General features: G+C 37.4%; 1 protein-coding gene across 2 annotated transcripts in view; it reads right to left on the bottom strand.

Moving 5' to 3' along the window:
* GRB14 (growth factor receptor bound protein 14) overlaps positions 1 to 17,656 on the bottom strand; it is a 57,558-nt gene that overhangs the window by 24,771 nt on the left and 15,131 nt on the right. Inside the window, exon 1 of one of the 2 annotated variants that reach the window (XM_062498219.1) lies at positions 17,309 to 17,456. The exons of the other annotated variant lie outside the window; for it this stretch is intronic. Coding sequence (XP_062354203.1) covers positions 17,309 to 17,371 — 63 coding nt within the window. The 5' untranslated portion in view covers positions 17,372 to 17,456. Of the gene's footprint in view, positions 1 to 17,308; positions 17,457 to 17,656 lie in introns of those variants that run through there. 2 annotated transcript variants of the gene reach the window in all.

Below are 17,656 nucleotides of genomic sequence, written 5' to 3'. Positions count from 1 at the left end.
AATGTATTGTACCCTAAGCTGTCAAGCAAGCTCCCTCTCTGGTTTGTGCTGAAGTTGGTAGGAAAGTGAGCAAGGAACTTCAGCTATATCTCCTGCCACCTGCATCTTCCCACCAACAGAAAAAATAAAAAAAGAGAAATTAAAAAAACAGGTCCTCTCACTCATGTTTTCCAAACACCAGATCAAAGAAAAAGGACTTCATTTTTAAACCACTCTGAAATTTTAAAGCATACTGATGGCCTTACTCCTCTCCAAAAATCTATTTTTCTCAGTGGAATTGCAGAGATACAGAAGTTTGGTTCCAAGCTTTGGCTCTGCACATTATATGAGCATGAATCCATGATAATTTGCTTTAATATTGCACTGAATAAATGACAGGTCAAGAGTTCCACACAATATTCAGCCACCCTTGCCAAAACACCAGTCTTTTGGATATGGCAAACATTAAATTCATGCTCTTAAAGTGCTGAAAAACCTCTCCCTGCTCATGAATCAACCATCTCAAAGGTGAGACTTTAAAGGGAAATAGGCAAACCTTGGAGAAAGAAGATGCAATGTTTCCACAGGCTTAAGCTGCAGCCCAGTACTTCAATTTAATGCAAAAAGCACAAAGACCACATTGCTACTGAATTCAATACTGCCAAAGCAGCCATGGGGGATGGCAGTGGTTGGTTTTGGAAGATGTCTGTGCTTGGGCAGTGTTCCCACTGCTAAGCAAGAGAGACCAGCAGCAATGCAGCCTGCTTGCAGCAGAGCCTGGCTCCATGCACACAGAGTCCTACCCCAGTCACACAGAAATGACGTTTGGCCATTCAGGATAAACCAGCATGAATTATTAAAATTCCTGCAATATTTACAATGATTCAAAGATGAAATCAAAATATGTGTCTGGCAGGGTGCACTGAGAATGGGATGGAGGGCCGTAGGGGTCACTGGAGGAAACAGTGTCCCATCACCTTAAAAGAGGTCCTGCTCTGGGCAGCACTGAAGGTCACAGACTGCTTCATTAGTCTGCCCAGCAAGTCAGTGTCAGGCTGAACGTAAAGAATTGTACAGGTTGAAATGCCAGAAAGGAGAGAGACAGCAGAGACGCTGAAAGCAAAGGAAAGAATTGAAGCAACTTTCCAAGTATTGACGATTGCTCTAAGTCCCTTCCAGCTGAAATATTCTATTCTGTTTCCTAATATTCTCACAATAAAGCCAGGGTGGGAATTCATGTGAGCATGCTGGCTAGGGACTCTATGGTACAGAGCAGCAACTGCAGTTTTCCCCAGGCACTCATCAAGTTCAGTGATATGCTTATTTTACAGCAAGAGCACGTACAGCCCATGCTGAGGCTCTTGACGGATATTTTAACAGAAATTCTTTTTAAAAGGGTTAAGAGTCACAGTGCAGATGACTTCATTCTTATTGCTAGAGAAACAGAAAAAGAGTTTTTAAAATGCTGGAGACAGCAACACAAGTCATGATAATGAGCTGCCTGTGGCCATTCAGCTCAGGGAGTGGGAAGCCTTGGAGGTGGCCTTGGACTACTGGAGCTCAGCTATAGCAAAACAAAACAACACAACAGAGAAAAAAAAAAACAGGGAGAGAAAAAAAAACAGTTTATATTCTCTGTGAGTATTGTCACTCAACTTTCTCAGTATAGGGAAATAAATCCTGCTCAAGTCTAGGACAACACATCACCCCAGCTCACAGCTATGAGTGGTACCTTATAAAACACAAATGCTGTGACCTTTTTCTGTTCCTTGAAAGGGATTCAGATGCAGCAGGAGACAAGAGTCATCACCTAATAGACTCTCAACTTCTGTCACACATTGTGCTTGACAAATTGATGTAAATCTCATCACAGAGTGATCTTTGAGGTGTTTTTAATTAGAAGTTGCTCAGTATGCACTTGGTGCTGTGTTTGAAAGCACAGTCTCCTGTAAGATTGCTGGGAATGTACTTATTCCAAGGGGAGTGGACCAGATGAAAAAGGACAAATTCAAAATCTCATTTTTCCTTCAAAATACATTGCAATACTTCTCTTCCTAGAAGTAGAGGATGCTTTGAGAATTAAAGGGTGGCAGAGCTCTGCTAAAGATGCAGCTAAGATGACTTTCTACATAAATGAGTAAGCTTGAGTGATCACTTTATTTTTATTAGTGGTTCTCAACATGTATTTGACTGGCCAGTCATCTCCACTTCCATTTTTGTTGCCCTGAAAAATTTATCTGGGAAGTAGCACACAAGAAAAGAGCTGCTAATTGAGAACAAGCTCTCATTACAGTTTTCATTACCCTACACTCTCAAACTTTGCTCCAAAGAAAGCTGTTTCACTTCCCTTGACTATACCTATTAGTAGGCAGAAAAAGTTGCCTCAGCAGCACTGAAATCTCTTTTCCAGGGTAGTTTATAAATACGGGGAGATTTTAGTTCTTCCCAAGGCCAGAAAAAGAAACACCTAAATAGCTTCTATTTAAGTCACTGGAAGTAAGAAACAAGCAGCTCCAAGAACCTCCTGTAAGAGGAAAACACCAGGCTCAGCATGACAAGCATTGATCATTCTCACTGCCTATGGGAGCAGACAAGGAGGTAGAGCATTCTTACATGTTCCCTTTCTGTTTTTTTCAATATACTAAAAATAAGCCAAGGTCCCAGAATTATGTGCAATGTATCTTTATCCCTCTAAAAATTACTTTTATAAGAAATGTTGCTTCAAAATGAAATACACTATTGTTTATATTTCATTAATCAAATAAACTCAGAATATAAAATAAATGTTGAAAAGTACAACCAAATATTTAACAAAGAAAAATTAAAATAAGACCCTAGTTTTTACACTAAAAAGTAGCCAAAAGCAGCAAAACCACAGCAATTGTTTAAAAGAATAAGTAAAAGAGCACATAAGGTAAGCAGTGTGGGAGGAGGGAGGAGCAAGAGAAGCAAAGCTGGACTCTAGTCCCCCGAGTCTTCTTTCCCACTCAACAGTCATCTCCACTACAATAATTAAATAATGTGTTCATAGACTTTTAAGAGAGGGTGTCCAAGTCTGATTCTTCAGAATCTTCATGCCATCTGTTTCGGAAGTTCCAATCTGCAGAAACACCACAAACATATGCCCTGCACTGAGGAATTTAAAATCTCAAACCAAAGTCCTAATGTGTGAAAAAAGCCAGGTAGAACCCACAGAAAAAAAACCCACTAGCACACAGATCCCATATTTAGGTGCCTACACCAATATGACCCAACATTTATATGATTCTTAATGTTTCTGTATAGCCGTTGACACGGTGGATAGTCAGCACCTTCAAAAAAATCAGGCCACTTTTATTTATAAAGATAAAAGCACCTAGCTTTAGCTTATGATTTCTAAAATTATTCCCCACTCCCCACAAATAAAACACTGCACATTTTTGTACTTACATTATAATTTCTGTAATTTCTGCTAAACACTGTGTTATTGTATGCAAAGCCAAGCTTTGAAAAGTCTTACACTCCAGGGTGTCATACTTCTCCTGAAATGTTGGCCTGATACTCTGCTAACCCCTCTCTTTAGTGTTAACAATCAGGCTATTTGCCTGCAGCATTTGTTCTCCAACTCCCAGCCCTGCTGCCTGCTAGAGAAAAATTTTTGCTTATTGATATTGGCAAAGGGTAGAGGAATTTGGAGTGTATTTTAAGTACAATGGAGGCACTTGGAAACTTCTGGCATTTTGAACTGGTTTATGACTTCTAGCAACAGTCTGTCTTGGTTTTAGTGAGAATCAGCAAAATTCTGCATCCATAAAAATATTTAAGAGGTTGAATCACAACTGTTGTTGGAAACAAACAGCTTGTTAGTAAAGTTTACTGTCTTCTTTATCAACTGTGAATGCAAGACTTTCTCTTTAAAGATCCCAGTCTACAGTTAAAATGTCAGCTTCCAATATTTCCTCCAAAGGGAAGACTTCCAGGCCAAAAAGATTCACGCAGTTTCCAGAAATCTACATCTGTCATTAAAATAGGTGCACACAATGTCTACCTGTACACATCTTTACTTCTCATTTGGAACACAGGATAGCTTCAAGAGGCAGAAGGAACATTGCTCCTATATTCTGTCTTGCAATGAAACTAAAGTTTCAAAGGAAGAGCAAAGTCTAGGAAAATTGTCTATCTTTCCTTCCACAACCTAGAAAAATCTCACACTTCTTCCATAATCTAACCTTTTTAAAAATGACATTCCAAAGAGCAAAAATGTTAATTTCCAGCCTTTATTCCAATGGAAGACAATGGACAAGGTCAGTTTCTCTAGCAATTAATAAATTTGTAAGCAATTAATAAATAAACATAAAGAGTTTTTTTAGATGCAAATATTCTTTTAGAAAGTATTAAAAACTGGTTAAATTTCATGTTAACGGTATGCATATATTATCAATTAAAACAATTTCTACTTACTTTCTGTGATAGTCTTTTGTGGCACCATATTTACTATGTCACTATGGCAGCTCTCTGTATTATGCAGCCCACAGAGCCACTCCCCTCCTTCAGACTCCTGGTACAAACTCCATGTCCTACCTAATCCAACCACCCATGACCATCCCAGGAATGAACAAATTACACTAAAAATAGAAACTGAATAGCAATGCAAAGCAGCAAAAAAAAATACTTTATATTACCTACAGGCAAAAAGGTCCAATTCTTACTTTTAAAGGACACACTTGCCACCTGACTTTGGGCAAGACAGCATTAGTGCCTCAGTTTCACTTTTGGCAGCATGGGGCAGGGGAAGTGAAATCCATTTCTGTACAGCAAGGTAACAGACTGAACTCATTAAGACTGGTAAAGCACTTACACCTCCTCACGTGACTGCTGCTTTAGATGTGTAAATAAGTTGTATTATAAAAAGGGAGGGTAAATTATACAAATTGTAATAGGCTATGTGTAAAAATATACCAGCAAAGTTCTTTCAAGCAGAAGTTATGACAATCACATCATGATACTGGAAAAAAAAATGGCAGAATGAGGATAATATGACATGCACTCGTGGCAAAGACAACATCAGTAAAACTGAAGAGAAACAGAGCTTCAAAGACACAACAGGGAAGTTAAAACACAAATATCATTATTTAATCCTGAATTTGATACATTCAGTTTTACAATATTGGTCAAAAGAAACAAAATATAGTTATAAACAATAATAAAAGAGTTACAGAAGACTTCATTTCCCTGTATAAAACTGAACAAAAAGGCAAATTCTAGAGAAAGCCACTGCCACGTTTTGGACAATTAATTCATAGTACAGCTTTTAGAGGAGAAAGTGAGATTCTTGTAAACTGTATGATAATTAGATGACATTTGGCCCAAAATATTACAATAATTGAAGAATTAAATAGCAACAATAACACTGTTCAACATCCTGTAAATAGGAATGACAGTAATAAATAGATTAAAAGTTCAGGAGTTATCAACATCAACAGCCATTACCTCAAAGGACCAAATTAGGAGTGAAAAATACAAAGGGATCTACAGAAGTAAAATCCACAATAAACTCCTTAAAAAGCATGTACATTATTTATATGGAAAGGTAGGGATGGATCAAGTAATTTATTTAAATAGAGAGTCTCAAGTTAATCTACCTTGCTACATTTTTTTTTCAAACTATGGAGATTCCAAAGCCAGTGAAAGAGATACATCAAATAAAATGTTAAGATGTGTGTAAATAACTAGAAAGCTGTGAGGAAATTCAAATACTATCAGCAAAAATTTCAAATACTACACTTCCATGGAACAGCAGAAATGAAAGAAAATTAGCAGACTTGCCAAATGATTAAGCTGTCAGAGAAGCACTTACACAAGACAAACACACCACAGAGAAGCTAAATCATTTATCTGCATTAATTATTCACAATAGATATGGAAGAATAGATTCCCAGATCTAGTCTTTACAGGTGAAATAAAATTGTCAGTTGAAATGGAGCGAACACTGGAAATAAAAAGGCAAATTCTTAGGAGGTTATACAGTCTAGCATTCAAAGAAACTTAAATGGCAAACCTTAGCCTATCCTAGCACCAGTAGAAATGGAGGCTTAGGCTCCATCTATCACTTCATCTGATGTGCACTGAGTACAAAGTTCTGCTCAGACCTGAAAAAGTGGAAAAGCCCAAGGGCTATTGCAGCAGATTAACTTTGGGGTATTGCTTTGTAAATTCCTGAGTCACCAGTGCCTACCACCAAGCAGCTAAGAAAGAATTTAATAACATTACCTAAATCTGTCTCTTCCTAGAAGAAAACCTAAAAAATTTATGAAAACTTTTCTCCATCTTGCTCACAGCAATTCCTAGAGTGATTTAGAATAATCATCATAATTCTGAAAAATCTCAGTGGGGTAATGCAGTTTACACTGACTGGTATCAATAACCTTTCCCAAATCCTTCAAAATAAGAGCTATAATGGAAACAAAACAGTTATGAAGAAAAAGACTATGAAATAAGATAAACTTGGAAGGCACAGTTCCTTTTTAAAATAGTTGTCTATAGTCAAGTAATTTCAGGCTCTTACTCATATTAACCCTTCAATCAGAATGGAAGAACCATGTCTTACCAGCCATGATAAAAATAAGTCTTAGTTACTTTTCATTAAAATACTATTACTGCTAACTTTCTTTATGCATTAACATTTGATACAAGGCTATTTGCAAAACTTCTTTGCACTGGGAAAGGTAAATGGCTCCCTATTCCTGTCTTCTGAAGACTACCACTTAAAGAGAGCTAATCCAACATAGGTCCCTTCTCAACTCCAGTGCACAGTATGCACAGATTTCCAGTTAATCTAAACCCAGTATGTGGATGATCAGGAAGGCAAGAGAGTTTTACACCTTCCTGGCCAATAAAAATACGTTAATTAAGGGTGAAATTTCTGGGAAACTTGGGTAAAATTCTTTATGCAAGGGAAAGCAATTTCTAAACTCACCTGAGACCATAATGCAATCCAACCACTGAGTAAGTGTACACAGGCTATTCTCCCTTAAGCCAAGCATCACCACTTCTTACTGTTGGAATCACAATGCTCCTTCATAGAGTTCAGCTCAAACAGTCCACCCAACACAGCTCAGTTGTTTAGGCTGGATGTACATGCTTTATGACCCACTATTTTCACTGAGAGCTTCCTTATTATTTCTCATGAAAACCACAGAAGATTGCTAAAATAACCAGCAAGGTACAAAAATCCCCTTGGTAATGGCTAAGAGTTTTTGCCCTCAAACCAAGGCCTTTTTTTGATAAAGGTTCAAAAACCTTATTGTTTGGCTTAAAGAGATGAATATTCAGACCAAACTTGAGTATTTAGGTTAATAAAATTGTACATTTGCATGAACTTTTCTTTATTAATTTAAAAGTTAATTTAGTGGAGGTGATCAGCTTATTAGCCTTATTAATAAACTTATGGTATTACTATCTTCTGTCCTTTGTTTCCACACTGCATGCTAAGTCTTAGCTTTAAACAGTTTTTATATATTTAATAGTAATATGCAGGTTTACATTTTACTACATATAATAGCAATGTTTAGAATGTATTTACATAGGCAGATGGAAAAACATCCAGTTAGACTAACTGGACTAAAAAGAGAGATGGAAAAATCATACTGGAAGGATTCAAAGAATCTGACTTAAGAAGGCATTTCAGCAGTTTATTTTTTTTTAATTATTTTCAAATAGAAAATGAACAAAAGAAAAGCTACCAGTGCATCAGTGTTTTTATCCCCAAACCTAGAAATATGGTAGAAATTATCAATGCACTACTCTAATTTCAAAAGAAGTAATGTCTGAAGACAGAGGGAGAAAGAAATTTAAATATGAAGCCACTAAAATAAACCACTTTTTTTGTTTTCTGTGTACAATGAAGATGAGGGCAAAATGTTATCAGCCTCATGTTTGTATAGCTTGTCCCTATTTATGTCAAGGCACTAACATTATTTAAATGAGGCTTTCTGTATTTAATAGTGCAGTTTGTCCAACATACCCTTCGCTTGTCAGAGATAAATAGAATGCTGTGTTCCAGCACAAGAGAAAGCAAATCTGTTACTGCCACATTCTGGCTACAGTCTATGTTTCTGAAGAGATATCAGCTATAAAAAGAAGTACCTATTGTTTCTACCAGGTTTTTCACACCATGTTGCTGGTTTCTCAGTAGAGCAGATCTCTTGCAAAGCTGAGAAAGACCAAGTCTCTGAATAACACTGTTAAGAGACCAAATAGCTTCCTATTTCATTTTCAGCAGTCCTGAAATAGATTTTTTAAATAAGGAAAAAAAAATAAAAAAGGAGAACACATTTTTTCTTAAAACTCTCTTTCACTTTGGCCATTTTAAACAGAAGTTTTGGGTTGAACTGTAACACAACTTCAAAGAGAAGAGTGCCTTTATCATCAGCTATATCAACTTGTATTCCCCTGAAGGTCACTAGAGGAGGAAATGATGTAGACTCCAAGACAAAGCAAAGTTTAGATTTTCAGCTAAAGAAGATACAGTTTGGAAATTTTCCTGGTATTTCTCAAGTGGCACAAGAAAAGTCCAGAGCGAAGATGACAAAGGCCATGTAGGGTAACCCACTGTAATAAATGGTTGTTTTACAATGCTGAAATAGTTTGCCACTTGGTATATGACCAAAAAATCTTGCTTTGCTGGGTCAGACTATAACATCCATCCAGTTTAGTACTGTCATCTCTGGGTATCTGTTTCTAGTCATCAGTGGAATATAAGAGCAAGGTTTAACTGCTGTAGGATAGGTATTCTGACAGAACATTTTCCTTCTCAGCACTTCTGAACCTTTTTTTTATTCACATAGCATTGTTCCCTCTGGCCAAAGCATAAAATCCAAATAAAGAGCAAATCCTGCAGTAAGGCTAGTAAGTCTACTCAAAACACATAAAACCTTCAACTATACACTGTTGTGTTATTACAGATTTGTCAGCAGGTTTTGTTGGCAAATTCAAACCCCTAAAGGAACAGAAAAAATGATGAGGGGCATCTGGGCATGGAAACCAGCCCCTGTAACTGTTGGCAAAAATGGAATAGTCACGGAGTGCAGCAGACTAAAACAAGTGAACAAAGTGAAATAGGAAGATAACAACTGGATGATGCAGTTAAAATGAGGTGATAATTTCAGAAATTTAGTCTATTTTGATAATGTTTGCCTCTAATAATTTGTTCTAAAATGAAAATGAGGTACACAGACTGAGCAGTCTTCAGTCATACAGGAAAGCTGAAAAGCCAGCAGCACATTTCCCATCTCGACGCTTGTTGTGATACCCTACATTCAGAGGTCTGCTGGGTTGTCTGGCTGCTGCTTCGCTTGCCCACACACAAGCCATGTTCATATTACCATAATGTATGCATTTTATTTCTGTTATGATCATCCTACAAGTCTTGTCAAAGAGGATACCCAAAAAGACAGTGACAGAACCAATCCAACAAGTTACAATCTACAGGGTATGATGAGCTACTGAAGCCTGGCTTTCATGCTAATCCAAGACAAGCTGAGAGCTCCAATTGCTATTCAGTCTAGATAAATTTAATTGCTAACCTCTCACAAAATGGGAATGACTAGCTCAGAAAAGCAGTCCAAGTGGTCCAAAAAAAAAAAGCACAACACTATGTTAGGGCAAAGGTTGTCAGTAGAAATTATATAATACGCAACAAGAGTGATAAAAAAACTGCAAAGAAATTAGAATGCACTAAAGAATGGGGCAGGGGGAAGGACTCTAGTAGAAAATAAAGGAAAACCATTAACAGTGTCAACTGAACACCTCCTCTCAGGTCTCGATCCTTCACATGAATTTTAGTGGTGTCAAACAAAAAAAGGCAAACAAACAAACCAACATACAAAAACAAACAAAATTGGCAAAAACACCAGTTACAAGAAGTTGTAACTGCAGGCATATGCAAATCATGGGAAATAAAGGAATCAAAGATGTCTCTCCAAGCTATCATGGTGAACATATTGGTCAGCAGGCCAATACAGCCATTTGCATCTCCCAGAAACAGAAAAAAGGAGATTAAATATGAGAACTGTGATGAAATATGAGATACATGCCAAGAGCCTGTCAACTCTGAGTGAAGAAGGTGGATGTGTATTCTTGGAAAATGTACCTTGAAGTTTGACTTGCCTGGCTTTATACTGTTCCCAAGGCACCATTATAAACTCTATAGCAGCAGAGTAAATCTATTCTTATATAACTACTTTAAACTGTGAAAAGCTGGTTGCCTTGAAATAATGTAAACATAAACAAAGAGTTGAAAGCAACTGAATAGGGACAATATCAAAAGAAAAATTTTAGGAAGTTGTTACCAGTGTAAGAGACTTAGACAGACTGGAACTGGGCTAAAATTTCTTGTGTTCCAACAGAGTTTTTTTGGTTGGGGCATTTTGATCTGTCATGGGTTGACATTGTCTAGATACCTGGTGCCCACCAAAGCCACTCTACCACTTCCCTCCTCAGCTGGACAGAAGAGAGAAAACAACAAAAAGTTTATGGGTCAAGATAACGATGGGGAGAGACCGCTCACTAATTACCATCACAGGCAAAACAGACTCAGCTTGGGGAAGTTTTATTATCAATCAAAACAGAGAAAGGCAATGACAAATAAAACCAAATGTTAAATCACCTTTCCCCACCCCTCCCATCTCCCAAAGTTCAACTTGACTCCCAGTTTTCTCTACCTCCTCCCTGCCAGTGGTGCAGCAGGATAAGGAATACGGGTTGCAGTCAGTACATCACACACTGTCTCTGCTGGTCCTGCCTCCTCAGGAGGAGGACTCCTCACACTCTGCACTTGCTCCACATGGGCTCCTCTCCCAAGTCCACAGGTCCTGGCAGAGCTTTCCACAGGCAGCACAGCCTTCCTGAGGCATTCACCTGCTGTGGCTGGGGGCCTTGAGCGGTGTGCAGGTGGGTCTCCACACCCCCGTGGTCCCACATGGGCACAGCTGTCTCACTGTGCCAGCACCGTGGGCTGTGGGGGAATCTCTGCTCCAGTGCCTGCAGCACTTCCTCCCTCTCCTCCACTGACCATGGTGTCTGCAGGGCTGCTCCTCTCACATGTTCTCTCTTTTTACTGCTGCAGTTGCACAGCAGTATTTTTCCATTCTTAAATATGTTAAGCATTGCTTCTATTGGACATAGAGGGAACTTTCTAGAAGCTTCTCACAGAAGCCACCTGTGTAGAGCCCCCTCCCCCTGTTACCAAAACCTTGCCATGCAAATCAAATACATGATCAAATAGTCATAACTTCTTTAGGTCCTTAAGGCAGCTGCTGTTCTGTTGGGCTGGTCTTGCCTCTGCTCCTGACCACAGGCAGAAAAACAAGGAGCGGAGAAGAATGGGGCATGGGCAGTATCTATAGCAACTGCATGAAAATGAGAAAGAAAGCACGTCTAAATATGAATAATTCCTTGGTTCAATGTGACAAGTTTTCTTTGCATTCACTGATGCAGCTTCAGTTTATCAAAAGAAAATTTTATAATCGATTATAAAATTGATTATGTGTGTTGATTATGCATGTTGAAAGTAACATGTAACAGACATATAAGTAAGGGAAATTTGATCTTTTGCATAAGACACACCAGTACCTTGTGTGCTGTTTGTTGAGTATCTCCCTTCACATACAGCAATGCAGCATAATCAGTATGGGATTTACTTTAGCAAAAATAGCTATTGATATACTTCAAGGCCAGATAACACCGTCTGAAGGTCAAGTTCTGATTTCCTGAAGCCTAATTTATTCAAGAGGAGACTAAAGTACTAGAGCTAGAAAATGGCCAAGCACTTTCTTCAATTGATGAAAAAAAACTGTTTCTTTTTTCCCAAAGGATTTCTGCCCACAGAAGAGGATTATGAGCAGAGTAGGGCACTAAACACTGCCAATTTCCTTGGTTACTGTATGAAGAATGTTAGATGTTCAAAGAAAGCAAGAAGAAACTGAAAAAAAAATATCAAAGATCTGTTCAAGAATTGAAGACAGAGAGGAGACAAAGTACAACATTAATTGTACCACTAAACCTTGTCAAACTATACAAAAGACAAGCAGTGGCCAAGTGCATTAAGCCACAGAGATTTTAAAAGACTTTTAAAAAGCTCAGTGCACTTAATACTCACCCTCTCATGGGCACATATACACATACATCTCTATCTACCCTTCGTGGTAACTATACAGCATGATGCTTTACAGTTTAAATTTCAAGATCACTGACGATTTTGTGTACAAAATACTCTGGAAAATCTGAGTGTTTGTAGATACTGGAATCCCAAAGGATAGAAAAAAAATCTCCCTTTCCCTGCCCACACCTGAACCATAGGGACTGCTAAAGTCAGTCCCATTTTGATTTCATTTATACATGTGGGATCATTTTTGTACACAGTAAAAACAGTAGGATGTTTTACTGGTTTCATGCCAGTCAAAGCAGCAGCTATGACTGGTCAACCAATATATGATGGCTCTACCAGATTCCACTTTCAGGTGCCCGCTTGAGTATAACGAGTACATGTTCAGTGCAAAAATTGGTCTAAAATTCTTTCCAAGAATAGTTTCTGATCTAGATTTATTTGGTCTACATCATAAGGAAAGGGATGAGTGTTGCAATGCCTTCCCTGGAGGAGGCTCTGTCAGTAGCTCTCTCCTAAACAGTCCCTGGATCTAACCAGAGTTCTCCCACAATGACAGAAAATGCTAGTCTGCCACCATCCTTCTACCCCATCATCCATCACAGAATTACTAGCCTCTCCTCATCCTCTGTCACAAGCAGGTAACTTAGTATCTCCAAGTACTGTACAACAGAAGACTGAATTTTGGGCAGTCGATTAATCCTTTCAGAGCCAACATGAAAGTTGCATGCTCCCTCAAACAAGGACCTGAGGTAGATACCTGTAAAGATAGTTTCACAGGGTTTTATGTATTAGAAGAAAGCAGGAATTCCAGAACTCCCCAAACAAACTGCAGCTATCCTAGCACGTTAGATACACAAAGGTGGCAAGACCTTTCTGTAAGCCTACATCCTAGCTTGCCCATCTAGCAATCTTAAATATAAACTTCTTTCAAAAAACACACTACCATTCTTCTGAATTCAGTTTGGGTCTCTTCTCACTCCCACATATATTCCTCCTTCTCAAACTTCCTCAACTCTTTCTGGCTCAAAACCTTTATTCAATTTGTAACAAACTGCACATAAAGAAGTAGCCTATCATGATGTTTTATCCTAGTAATTTATGTCTAAGACATAATTCTGTAGTGAATTTCTAATCGCACCCATCCTAATGATTTACCTGACATTATCCCCATTACCTTCTCTCAGAACTCATTTAAGAAAATATTTCATTTTGAATAAAGGCTTTAAATTCAAGAATTTCACCTCAACCACCACAGTTCTTCTGACCACTGCTCCTTAAGACTTTAAAAGCCTTTAAAGCCCACTCAAGTCCATCTCCCACTCTCTCCATCTCTTAAGACACATCTCAACCATCTTCAAAACTTTGCAGGATGCTGGCCTTATATGACTGCATTACAGAAACATTTTGTTACTGTATTATAGAATCAAAGAATCCTAGAAAGGCTTGGGTTAGAAGGGACCTTAAAGATCATCCAGTTCCAATCCCTCTGCCATGGGCAGGGACATCTTCCATTAGACCAGATTTCTCAAAGCCCCATCTAACCTGGTCTTGGATTACATTATTTATTATTGTATTTCTTTTATTTCTATTACTGTATGGAAGACAAAAAAGGGCACTGGTATTGTTTTTGCATTTTTAAATTACTATTTTTCAAACTGTCCTTATGGATAGATCTTTCATACATGAATGCTTGGTCTGCATCCAGTAATTTTATAAAAGGTATCCATTTAATGACACCATTATCATGTCACTTAAAGTGCCTTATGTAAAATTCCTGGATTAGCACACTGGCCTTTCCTCTCAGGGATCCAAGTGCAAAACTGAAAAATTACTTTCATGCTCCTAGCCTTGCAGATGGACATTACTAATTCTCAGTATAATTTGGCTTAAGTGACCACTTTTCCTTGGGGGAGGGATAAGTGTTGATTAAAGCAGCATGCAATTTTAGACCAGAAAAATAGATGGAATAAAGATGCAAGAGCATCTTGAAATTCACATGCTTACACCAGTCCTAGATTTGAGCAATCTAAAATCATGTTTTCATTTTCTGATCAATATTTCTTCCATTTAAAAGATACTATACAATCTCTTCAAGAACTGCTGGAAATTATTCAGTCAATACATATTGACTATGTACACAATGCTTTTTAACATCACCTGACCTAGTGTGCCACAAAGTTCTCAGCTGTTGTGGAAAAAAAACCCTGCAATTCTCTGTTTATACACCTTGCATACACAGAGGTGTATACCTTGTACACCTTGTATCAGGTGCCTAAGTCTTCTACTTACCATGTAACAAATCTAATAGACCTGTGAGTGTTTATATTGAAGAAAACTTTACAGTCTTTGACTGTAAAACAATGTCTTGAATGCATTACAACCTTTCAAATCTAAGTTTTAAAGCACTTTTAGAGCAGTACGAAGTTATTAACACAAAAGATAAAATCATTTGGTCTGAGTTGGCCTAAGCATACGTCTAGTCTAGACATACCATAAATCTGGTTGTGATAGCACCCAATAGACATAATTCCCCATGTTCATTAAGCATGTAATTTTCCCATCTGTGCTACAAGACCCCTTGGAACCTAAACAAGGCCCAGTAGCTTTAATTGCAAATATATTACTTAAGAATAAAATACATCAATTGTGATAAGTAGTTCACATCAAACTTTAAAACAGGAAGTATAAAATAACTTTGGACAAAGTGTATTAGACATTTTGAATGAGGATGAGAAAACCTGAGTGTTCAAGAAGTTGGCAGAACAGTCAGATTAGCACATTGACAATGCAAAATTTTACCTTTTGTTAGATGGAAAAATAAATACTTGCAATTTTTGCAGTATTGTGATTAAATTAGACTTCTTACACAATTACCTATTCCAGGAATTTAAGAAATAATTATTTGTAATGATTGTAATGATACTCTAAAACAGTGTTTAATGAGCTAATGTTTATCTTGACTTTTCAGTGTTAATGTACAAATCCTACTATTTCAGGTCCTTCAAGTGCAACAAAAAGTAGAAATTGCACTTTAAGTCAAAGGTTCTAATGTCCATGAGAAACATGAACAAATTTACACATGCACATATGGCACCCCTTACCAGCAAGGCTCTTTCCTGCCTGCCTTCCTGCCTTCCCTTCCTCCAGTATTCTAGTTCTAGAAATTAAGGTATTGCTACAGAAATAACAAAGCCCCTTCTGTAGAGAGAAAAGACACTTTCAGAAGGAATTCTACATGCACAGATACAACCATCACAAGCCTTAACAAGCCTATTAAATTTGGCACACAGTGAGACCTCAGTGAGGACACATGCCTTCAAGAATTTTTTGAAACAGTGTGCAACCCAGTAGCTAGCTACCTAAGGCAACACCCTATGCTGCTTCCTCCTACTGCTTCCATTAATTTTATTTTGGGCTTACAAAGTGCATAGATAAAGAGAAGTAAAGCCAATAACTGTTGGCAGCTAATTTGATAACAGCATGAAAAAAAAAAGACAGAGAATGTGCAGAAAATTATTTTACTGTGAATTTGCCAAAAAACTCCTGTATTTTCTCAGAAAATGACTATCTTCTAACAAAAAAAAAATTCAATCCATTGAAATACACACTACAGTTAAAACTGAGTTTTCCAGCCTTCTGAATGCTAGACTGAGCAAAGTTACACCTCTCCCCTCCCACACAGCTCCAAGTACTGCTGTGTGCATACCAAAGGAGTCTAATGCAACTACACACTGCAAGAACAAAGACCTTCCTCTCCTAACATAAAATCAACAAAACCCAGACAAAAATAAAAAAAAGAATAAAAAAATAATAAAAATAATTTAAAAAAAGCTATGACAACTGAAGATTTGAGCTCTCAAGGGGTGTTGGGGGGAGGAAGAGAGGACTGGGAGATAACCACAAGATTTAGAGGATGAGAGCTGAGATGTCAAACCACAATTTTTAAAGGAGTATTTTTAAGAAGTGTAACAGAGATACTGCAAATTGTTAGATAACCCTGTGTAAGAGCACATCTTGCATGTATCTAAATGTTAAAAGTTACTGTACCAGAAAAATAGTATATTATTGTGCTAGCAAAACAGCACCATAATCTAATCTGTCCTAATCAATCCCAATAAAACTGTATGTTCACAGGCTGCCCCTCCTACTCAAACAATGAAATCATATAAATGAATGCCACTTACCCCAAATCAATAAAATTTATGTGTTTATTTACTTCTTTAGACCCACAGGACTAATGCCATAAAGATATGCTGCATGCCACATAAACTGCTCATGTGAACCATTTAATACTGTAGTAATATTTCAGTGAGCTTTCATTTTTCACAATGCTGGTACATTAAAAGCCACTGAGTAACAGAAGAGTCTATTTAACAATGAGTCAAGCACATTATGCAGCAAGGAGGTTTTGAAAATTATCTACACATTTACAAAATAAATCGAACTAATTAATAACTTACAGCTTGTTTGAAATAACTTCTCATAAATTAATATATCTGGCTCAGCAGAGCCTTATTTCTGTACTTCGTTTCCATGTGTATTTTTAACTTCACAGATACCCCGAATGCATTGAGTTACACTAGGCAATCCTAGTGCACACAGATATAATCATTTTGCACTGCTTACACTTTTATTGAGATAACAAAAAAAAATAAATAAATAAAAAGGCAAGCTCCAGTGGCTATGGAATAATAATGTACAGTGTCACTCTGGTGCCTAAAATACATGATGGGCCATCCACTATTAAGGCATTAGTCAGAAAAGGTCAGGAAAAAGCACACTGTGTTTAAGGCTGATGTAAAACCTGTGGAAGCAGACTCCAGTAATCCTCTATTAGGAACAGTATCATAGCCTTCAACAGAGGCATATTTTAATGCAATCATGACACTTTGAAAACTACATTAATCTGTGAGAAAAATAATTTTCTGCACAAAGTACAAAATTATAGTAGAGAAAAGAGCACCAGTAAAAAAGAAATAAATTATGGACACATATATATTTATAAGCAAACATATTCCACATAATGAAATTAAAAAAAAATCTACATTTATCAGAAAAGAAATGTTATTATTACACTAGAGCAATTTTTTTCAAGTGAAAAAAATAAATATAGCCATATTTAAGCATTGTTATCAACCCATATTAACCCATATCAGAATTAAAGGACTGATTTAAATGCCATACCCTTTTCTGCAGAGTTATTGGCATAACTGCAGGCAATGTTACTCTTCTGGAAGATAAACTCATGTCTGCTTTTCAGAGAACTTGCCAACCTTCATCCAGGTGATTACATGAAGCAGAACACAGTAGTTAGCAATATTGCTTGAAACCTAATTCCTCATAACCTAAATACTGGAGAGTCAGCACAAAGAAAAGACTAATGCTCTAGTAAATGTCACTCCATTTATGTGTATTCAGTCCTACTCAAAGCCAATGACAGAACACACTGGGGTAGGACAAACTAGAAATCAACCAACCAAAGAGCTTGAAAACTTCTGTTCTGTCCTTGGAAATGCCCACACTATCTCTGGC

Source organism: Cinclus cinclus, chromosome 9 (genome assembly GCF_963662255.1).
Source record: "Cinclus cinclus chromosome 9, bCinCin1.1, whole genome shotgun sequence".
In the NCBI taxonomy this organism is placed as follows: Eukaryota; Metazoa; Chordata; class Aves; order Passeriformes; family Cinclidae; genus Cinclus; species Cinclus cinclus.
The sequence above is the reverse complement of the archived record's forward strand: the minus strand, read 5'-3'. Positions and strand labels throughout refer to the sequence as shown.